Source organism: Salmo salar, chromosome ssa18 (genome assembly GCF_905237065.1).
Source record: "Salmo salar chromosome ssa18, Ssal_v3.1, whole genome shotgun sequence".
NCBI lineage: Eukaryota > Metazoa > Chordata > Actinopteri > Salmoniformes > Salmonidae > Salmo > Salmo salar.
This window is the reverse complement of record NC_059459.1, coordinates 76,988,827-76,998,826: the sequence shown is the minus strand read 5'-3', so window position 1 is coordinate 76,998,826 and position 10,000 is coordinate 76,988,827. Positions and strand designations below refer to the sequence as shown.

The following is a 10,000-nucleotide window of genomic DNA, read 5'->3' as shown; positions in this document are numbered from 1 at the left end:
AAACCAGCACAGCACGGACATGTTCTGCTGACTGGAGTTAGCTGACTCGCTGACTGACTCGCTGACTGACTCGCTGACTGACTCGCATGTTGATTTGAGTTACTGACTGTACAGAAAATACACTCTTTACTTTCTCTCTCTGTGTCTCTTCCCCTCTTTCTCTTCTCTCTCTCTCTCTCTCTCTGTCTCTTCCCCTCTTTCTCTTCTCTCTCTCTCTCTCTCTCTCTCTGTCTCTTCCCCTCTTTCTCTTCTCTCTCTCTCTCTCTCTCTCTCTCTCTCTCTGTCTCTTCCCCTCTGTCTCTCTCTCTCTCTCTCTTTCTCTCTCTGTGTCTCTTCCCCTCTTTCTCTTCTCTCTCTCTCTCTCTCTCTCTCTCTCTCTCTCTGTCTCTTCCCCTCTTTTTCTCTCTCTCTCTCTCTCTCTCTCTCAACAACCACCGAGGGCATGAACATAATCTGTTGACTTGACTTATATACAGGAGTTGACATACTTGTTGGTTAACATACTTGTTGGTTAACATACTTGTTGATTGACTCGCATGTTGACTTGACTTACTTTCCTCTCTCTCTCTCTCTCTCTCTCTCTCTCTCTCTCAATGCAATTCAAGGGGCTTTATTGGCATGGGAAACATATGTTAACATTGCCAAAGCAAGTGAGGTAGATAATATACAAAAGTGAAATAAACAATAAAAATGAACAGTAAACATTACACTCACAGAAGTTCCAAAAGAATAAAAACATTACAAATGTCATATTATGTGTATATACAGTGTTGTAACGATGTACAAATGGTTAAAGTATAAAAGGGAAAATTAATAAACATAAATATGGGTTGTATTTACAATGGTGTTTGTTCTTCACTGGTTGACCTTTTCTTGTGGCAACAGGTCACAAATCTTGCTGCTGTGATGGCACACTGTGTTATTTCTCTCTCTCTCTCTCTGACAAACCTTGAACACATTTAGGCCAATCACTCCTTCCTCTATGCTTCCCTAAAACAACTTCCCACATGAAAAGCTATAATATGTTATTTGAAAGTGACTGGGACCAGAACGGAATGCAGGACCAGACTGGGCCCAGAAATCGGCCCTGGCATTTCTAACACACTGGCCCACTTCTAACAATTCTAATTGCGCCAGTGTGTTCAAATCAAATCAAATCAAAGTTTATTTGTCACATTGCGCCGAGTACAACAGGTGTAGACCTTACAGTGAAATGCTTACTTACAGGTTCGCACTATTGGTTAGAGCCTGTAAGTAAGCATTTCACTGTAAGTACTCGGCGCAATGTGACAAATAAACTTTGATTTGATTTGATTTGAACACACTGGCGCAATTCTAACACACTGGCGCAATTCTAACACACTGGCCCAATTCTAACACACCGGCCCAATTCTAACACACTGGCCCATTTTTTTCCTCAAGGCCCCCCATTATTAGCCAGACAATGATCATTTTATGCAACAACAACAAGTTAGATAGGCCCAGTGTGCTAAAAATGGACCAGCCCACCTGGAATTTGCCCGAAATGCCAAATGGCCAGTCCGCACCAGGAAAGCCCTACCTCTCAAACAGACGCCAGGAAAACCTCTATGTGGGCTACCTCTCAAACAGACGCCAGGAAAACCTCTATGTGGGCTACCTCTCAAACAGACACCAGTAAAACCTCTATGTGGGCTACCTCTCAAACAGACGCCAGGAAAACCTCTATGTGGGCTACCTCTCAAACAGACGCCAGTAAAACCTCTATGTGGGCTACCTCTCAAACAGACACCAGTAAAACCTCTATGTGGGCTACCTCTCAAACAGACGCCAGTAAAACCTCTATGTGGGCTACCTCTCAAACAGACACCAGTAAAACCTCTATGTGGGCTACCTCTCAAACAGACACCAGTAAAACCTCTATGTGGGCTACCTCTCAAACAGACACCAGTAAAACCTCTATGTGGGCTACCTCTCAAACAGACACCAGGAAAACCTCTATGTGGGCTACCTCTCAAACAGACGCCAGTAAAACCTCTATGTGGGCTACCTCTCAAACAGACACCAGTAAAACCTCTATGTGGGCTACCTCTCAAACAGACGCCAGTAAAACCTCTTAGCCCTACACCAACCTTTCTCTACCTGTTATCTACAACCCTCGCTATCTCCCAACTCCCAACTTATTGTGTATACATTTGCCTGACCTGTATTCCATATTTACTGTAGACAGGCTGGTTAGATTGGAGGTCTGATGATGTTGCATGTACGGCACATTCCAAGGAACTCTGAAGTCTGAGCCAAGCAGATTACAGCAATCAATCAAAGTACAGCACAGACTAGCAGATCGACCTCATATCATAAAGTTAATATCTGACAGGACAATAGCTGATTCTCTGTGAACTAGAAACTCATCAGGGACTTGAAACATAAGCTTGCTGCTTGTTATGTGATTACGATAAACTACTGTAGTCAATAAGCCAAGTACGAACACCTGATCAACAGTTGTTGATGGAGTAAAATTAATCAGTACCATGTTAACAGAATGGAAATGTAATAGAATACAAGAACAATGTAATAGAATACAATAAAATTGTAATAGAATACAAGAACAATGTAATAGAATACAAGAACAATGTAATTGAATACAAGAACAATATAATAGAATACAAGAACAATGTAATAGAAAACAATAACAATGTAATAGAATGCAAGAACAATGTAATAGAATGCAAGAACAATGTAATAGAATGCAAAAACAATGTAATAGAATACAAGAACAACGTAATAGAATGCTCAGCTTTCCCTGAGTGCTGCATGGCAGTGAGTCCTCCTGACCAGAGAAAGAAGGAGGCCGTTTTATTCATTGATTCCTATCCTATGGTCCTGAGTCCTGTGGGAGCAGCAATAACAGCAACAGAGGGAGTCTCCATTGAACCAACAGCCATTCCATTTTATGTTTTTGTTTAACCTTTATGTCATGCTGAGACTAAGGTCCCTTTCACAGATTAGCCCTGTATACACATCAAACATATAAATACACACTATACACATCAATATACACATCAATATTCACTATACACATCAATATGCACTATACACATCAATATACACATCAATGTACACATCAATAGACACATCAATATACACTATACACATCAATATACACCTCAATATACATATCAATTATACAATATACACATCACAATACACAGCAATATACACATCAATATACACTATACACATCAATACACAATATACACATCAATATTCACATCTATATACACATCAATATACATATCAATATTCACATCCCTATACACATCAATATTCACATTTATATACACTATACACATCTATATACACTATACACATCAATATTCACATCTATATACACTATACACATCAATATTCACATCTATATACACTATACACATCAATATACACATCAATATACACATCAATATACACATCAATATACACTATACACATCAATATACACATCAATATACACATCTATATTCACATCAATATTCACATCAATATACTCATCTATATACACTATACACATCTATATACACTATACACATCAATATTCACATCAATATACACATCTATATACACTATACACATCTATATACACATCACTATACACATCACTATACACATCAATATTCACATCAATACAAGAAAAGTAAAAGACAATCATAGAAAACAAACATATTTTTCAGTAAAAGGTGAAATCACATTCCCTTCCTTTCCCTCTCACTTGTATGTCTCTTTGTAGGCTACAAACAAGGTGGATCTCGGCCACCTTAGTAGTTTGGATGAAACTGAAGAACGGGCCTGAATGTTCATATTGAAGGACTTATTGTCAAACTTGATAATATCTTATTTAACACAATTATAGCTATTATACATAATAACAAGCAGCAAGTTTCGGTTTCGTACCATAATTCATCCATAATGACTTAGTATTTCTATCTATCTGTCAGTCACTCTCTCTCTCTCTCGCTCTGTTTATATCTGTCTCTATCTCTCTCTCTCTCTTTCTGTCTGTCTTTCTGTCTGTCCATCTGTCTCTATCTTTCGCTTTCTCTCTGTCTGTCTTTTTTTTGTCCATCTGTCTCTGTCTCTCATTCTCTGTCTCTCACTCCCTCCGTTCTCTCTGCCAGCACACCCATCACCTTCCATCATCAGTTAGATTAGACTACATTATAAAGGCATGTCTGTATCAGCATGATATGGATATAAGGTTTACTCTGTTGCAATCAATATGTTATATCATCTGGTTAAATGTTATTACCATGTTCATTACTTTGTGTTATGTATAATGGTTAAATGGTGTTGGTGTTTGTGTTATGTATAATGGTTAAATGTTATTACCATGTTCATTACTTTGTGTTATGTATGATGGTTAAATGGTGTTGGTGTTTGTGTTATGTATAATGGTTAAATGTTATTACCATGTTCATTACTTTGTGTTATGTATAATGGTTAAATGGTGTTGGTGTTTGTGTTATGTATAATGGTTAAATGGTGTTGGTGTTATGTATAATGGTTAAATGGTGTTGGTGTTATGTATAATGGTTAAATGGTGTTGGTGTTTGTGTTATGTATAATGGTTAAATGGTGTTGGTGTTATGTATAATGGTTAAATGGTGTTGGTGTTATGTATAATGGTTAAATGGTGTTGGTGTTTGTGTTATGTATAATGGTTAAATGGTGTTGGTCATTGTGTTATGTATAATGGTTAAATGGTGTTGGTGTTTGTGTTATGTATAATGGTTAAATGGTGTTGGTCATTGTGTTATGTATAATGGTTAAATGGTGTTGGTGTTTGTGTTATGTATAATGGTTAAATGGTGTTGGTCTTTGTGTTATGTATAATGGTTAAATGGTGTTTGTGTTATGTATAATGGTTAAATGGTGTTGGTGTTTGTGTTATGTATAATGGTTAAATGCTGTTGGTGTTTGTGTTATGTATAATGGTTAAATGGTGTTGGTGTTTGTGTTATGTATAATGGTTAAATGGTGTTGGTCATTGGAACCCGAACTCTGGGTTATAGTTAGCATATAGCTATTTAGATCAAACTCGTGTTGCGCAAAATTGCATTTAGCCTACCTTTTAAAACCTATATTATCCAGATTACAAACTATACTTTTGCTGCAAAAGTTTTTCTGTTAAACTGTGGTTATGAATTGGCGACCTTAAACTGTTAGGGTATACGTGATTTGTCTATAAATAATCTAACACAAATAACATGTTTGGCCACTGTAGCTAGAGAGACATTTAACCATATCACATTTTGGGTAATGTATGCACAAGCAAAATCCATAGGTCACACCATTTCCTGACACTGTAAAATTCATCCACACAGGGCTGGAATATCGTCAACAAATTTCATCAAGAAACCTTGTTCCAGAAGTTTGTGTTGCATGTAAATGTCTGTCCGTGGCAAAACCAACTGTCTGCGGCCAAGAAAACAGTCCTCTCCCTTCATCCCGTTTCCTTCATTGCCCAATCCCCTGAACAAAAACAAACTCCTTACCTGTGATATCGACATATTCAGGTAGACGAACAGACCTGTGGTAGAGGCAATCTGTAGAACGACCACCACAATCACCACCATAGCGACCCACATCTTGGACGGCGCGGCATCGCGTCGCGTGTTTGCCGCTGCCGCCGTGGCCGGGACCATCATATACGTGGTGGATTCGCTGCTGACGCTTCTGAAGTAATCCTGCTGCTGCTGCTGAAGACTGTTCGGCGTGGCCATGGTGGCATTCCCGACGCATGAGTATCCTTAAAAAAAAACACAACAAAGAAGTCGCTGACCGGACGGGTAAATTAAATCAATGCCTAAGCTAAATGAGTGTGTCTCCTGCTATTCCGATTCCGAAAGAGTACTTCCATTCAGTTTTGAGTGGGAGGAGAAAGTAAAAACTCCTATTCCTTCCTCTTTGGCACGATGACTGCTGTGCAAGGCGAGTTGAGAAAGAAAGTTGTCTGGGGCAAGCCACGTTCCAGAGAGAGAGAGAGAGAGCGAAAGAGAGAGGGGCAGAGAAAGTGCAGAGTGCAGACTGACGAAGAGAGCGAGATAGAGATTTAAAATATCTTCATTCTTTTGGAACTTCTGTGAGTGTAATGTTTACTGTAAATTTGTGTTGTTTACCTCACTTTTGTTTATTATCTACTTCACTTGCTTTGGCAATGTTAACATATGTTTCACATGCCAATAAAACCCTTATATTTTCTCAAATTGAGAGAGAGCGAGAGAGAGTCATGCCAGTGCTCTGAACAGAATGGACTAGGGAGGACAAATATTTAGCCAGTTCTTCATTTGGAAAACTTGCCTTGATTAAATATTTGAACTTTCCAGAAAACATTACACGCCACCCCCTTGACAAAAGCTTATATATTATTGTTAGCAGGTGGGAAAATGCATTTGAAATGCATGGGGATCTTTTTTCACCTATGGTCATTTAAAAGTGTTCATCTAAAATGGATTTATCAGCCAAGATGATCCGTTTAGGTCATGTAAAACTAAAAGGAAACATTTACAGTAAAACATCTTCCATCACAAACACGTCAACTCTTAATGAAGATATAAAGTTGCATTTGAAAGGACTGATAAAGATGCAGAAAGATGGGAACAGAGAAGTGACTGCTTTTAGTGGTGTAAATACAGTTGAAGTCGGAAGTTTACATACACTTAGGATGGAGTCATTAAAACTCGTTTTTCAACCACTCCACAAATTTCTTGTTAACAAACTATAGTTTTAGCAAGTCGGTGAGGACATCTACTTTGTGCATGACACAAGCAAGTTTTCCAACAATTGTTTACCTTGTCACGTCCTGACCAGTAAAGGGGTTATTTGTTATTGTAGTTTGGTCAGGACGTGGCAGGGGGGTGTTTGTTTAGAGTGTTTCGGGGTTTGTTAGGCTATGTTCTTATGTAAGAGGGGTGTTTGTTTTATGTGTTTCGGGGTTTGTGGTTAATGTTCTATGTTAGTATATTTCTATGTTCGTTCTAGTCTTTCTATTTCTATGTTTAGTTAATGGGGTTGACCTTCAATTGGAAGCAGCTGCTCCTCGTTGCTTCTAATTGAAGGTCCTATTTAAGAGGGGTGTTTTTCTGTGGGATTTTGTGGGTAGTTGTTCCTTGTTTAGTGTTTGTTGCACCTGACAGGACTGTTTCGTTTTGATCTTTTTTCTATACGTATTTAGTTGTTTCTCCTACTTCAAAATAAAAAGAAGATGAGTATAGATATTCCCGCTGCGTTTTGGTCCAATCCTTACGAAAACCGTGACATACCTACAGATTATTTTACTTATAATTCACTGTATCGCAATTCCAGTGGGTCAGAAGTTTACATACACTAAGTTGACTGTGCCTTTAAACAGCTTGGACAATTCCAGAAATGTATGTTATGGCTTTAGAAGCTCCTGATAGGCTAATTGACATCATTTGAGTCAATTGGAGGTGTACCTGTGGATGTATTTCAAGGGCTACCTTCAAACTCAGTGCCTCTGTGCTTGACATCATGGGAAAATCAAAAGAAATCAGCCAAGACCTCAGAAAGAAAAATGTAGACCTCCACAAGTCTGGTTCATCCTTGGGAGCAATTTCCAAATGCCTGAAGGTATCACGTTCATCTGTACAAACAATAGTACGCAAGTATAAACACCATGGGACCACGTAGCCGTCATACTGCTCAGGAATCAGACAGGTTCTGTCTCCTAGAGATGAACGTACTTTGGTGTAAAAAGTGCAAATCAATCCCAGAACAACAGCAAAGGACCTTGTGAAGATGCTGGATAAAACAGGTACAAAAGTATCTATATCCACAGTAAAACGAGTCCTATATCAACATAACCTGAAAGGCCGCTCAGCAAGAAAGAAGCCACTGCTCCAAAACCGCCAGGAAAAAGCCAGACTACGGTTTGCAACTGCACATGGGGACAAAGATCGTACTTTTTGGAGGAATGTCCTCTGGTCTGATGAAACAAAAATAGAAGTGTTTGGCCATAATGACCATCATTATGTTTGGAGGAAAAATGGGGAGGCTTGCAAGCCGAAGAACACCATCCCGTCCGTGAAGCATGAGAGTGGCAGCATCATGTTGTGGAGGTGCTTTGCAGCAGGAGGGACTGGTGCACTTCATAAAATAGATGGCATCATGAGGGTGGGAAATGATGTGGATATATTGAAGCAACATCTCAAGACATCAGTCAGGAAGTTAAAGCTTGGTCGCAAATGGGTCTTCCAAATGGACAATGACCCCAAGCCAACTTCCAAAGTTGTGGCAAAATGGCAGGACAACAAAGTCAAGGTATTGGAGTAGCCATCACAAAGCCCTGACCTCAATCCTATAGAAAATTTGTGGGCAGAACTGAAAAAGCGTGTGCAAGCAAGGAGGCCTACAAACCTGACTCAGTTACACCAGCTCTGTCAGGAGGAATGGGCCAAAATTCACTCAACTTATTGTGGGAAGGTTGTGGAAGGCTACCCAAAAGGTTTGACCCAAGTTAAGCAATTTAAAGGCAATGCTACCAAATACTAATTGAGTGTATGTAAGTTTCTGACTCACTGGAAATGTGATGAAAGAAATAAAAGCTGAAATAAATAATTCTCTCTACTATTATTCTGACATTTCACATTCTTAAAATAAAGTGGTGATCGTAACTGACCTAAGACAGGGAATTTTTACTAGGATTAAATGTGAGGAATTGTGGTGTATGTAAACTTCTGACTTCAACTGTATAGTCTAGTGAGTGTGCATTTAGTCAAGTGAGTGTGTATATGGTGTGTACATATAGTCTAGTGTGTGTATATAGTCTAGTGAGTATTTATATATAGTCTAGTGAGTGTGTATAAATAGTCTGGTGAGTGTGTATGTAGAGTTTTTATATTGTCTAGTGAGTGTGTATGAAGTGTGTATATAGTCTAGTGAGTGTGTATATAGTGTGTATATAGTCTAGTGAGTGTGTATATAGGGTGTATATAGTCTAGTGAGTGTGTATATAGTGTGTATATAGTCTAGTGAGTGTGTATATAGTGTGTATATGGTGTATATATAGTCTAGTGAGTGTGTATATAGTGTGTATATAGTCTAGTGAGTGTGTATATAGTGTGTATATAGTCTAGTGAGTGTGTATATAGTGTGCATATAGTCTAGTGAGTGTGTATATAGTGTGTATATGGTGTATATATTGTCTAGTGAGTGTGTATATAGTGTGTATATAGTCTAGTGAGTGTGTATATGGTGTGTGCATGGTGTGTATATAGTCTAGTGAGTGTGTATATAGTGTGTATATAGTCTAGTGAGTGTGTATATAGTGTGTATATGGTGTATATAATGTCTAGTGAGTGTGTGTATGGTGTGTATATAGTCTAGTGAGTGTGTGTATGGTGTGTATATATAGTCTAGTGAGTGTGTATGTAGAGTGTTTATATTGTCTAGTGAGTGTGTATAGTGTGTTTATAGTGTGTATATAGTCTAGTGAGTGTGTATAGTGTGTTTATAGTGTGTATATAGTCTAGTGAGTGTGTATATAGTGTGTATATAGTGTGTATATACTCTAGTGAGTGTGTATAGTGTGTTTATAGTGTGTATATAGTCTAGTGAGTGTGTATAGTGTGTTTATAGTGTGTATATAGTCTAGTGAGTGTGTATAGTGTGTTTATAGTGTGTATATAGTCTAGTGAGTGTGTATAGTGTGTATATAGTGTGTATATGGTGTGTATATAGTCTAGTGAGTGTGTATATGGTGTGTATATAGTGTGTGTATATAGTATAGTGAGTGTGTATATAGTGTGTATATAGTGTGTATATGGTGTGTATATAGTCTAGTGAGTGTGTATATAGTGTGTATATATAGTCTAGTGAGTGTGTATATAGTGTGTATGGTGTGTATATATAGTCTAGTGAGTGTGTATATAGTGTATTGAGTGTGTATTTTGTGCGTATATAGAGTGTTTATATAGTCTCGTGAGTGTGTATATAGTGTGTATATGGT

General features: G+C 38.2%; 1 protein-coding gene across 2 annotated transcripts in view; it reads right to left on the bottom strand.

Moving 5' to 3' along the window:
- LOC106578044 (tumor necrosis factor ligand superfamily member 10) overlaps window positions 1-5,997 on the bottom strand; it is a 51,372-nt gene extending 45,375 nt beyond the window's left edge. Inside the window, exon 1 of one of the 2 annotated variants that reach the window (XM_014156599.2) lies at window positions 5,529-5,997. In XM_014156599.2, the coding sequence (XP_014012074.1) occupies window positions 5,529-5,756 (228 nt within the window). In that variant the 5' untranslated portion in view covers window positions 5,757-5,997. The remainder of the gene's footprint in view (window positions 1-5,528) is intronic. The other variant, XM_014156598.2, reaches the window with a different exon arrangement.
- Between the last annotated feature and the right edge of the window lie 4,003 nt (window positions 5,998-10,000).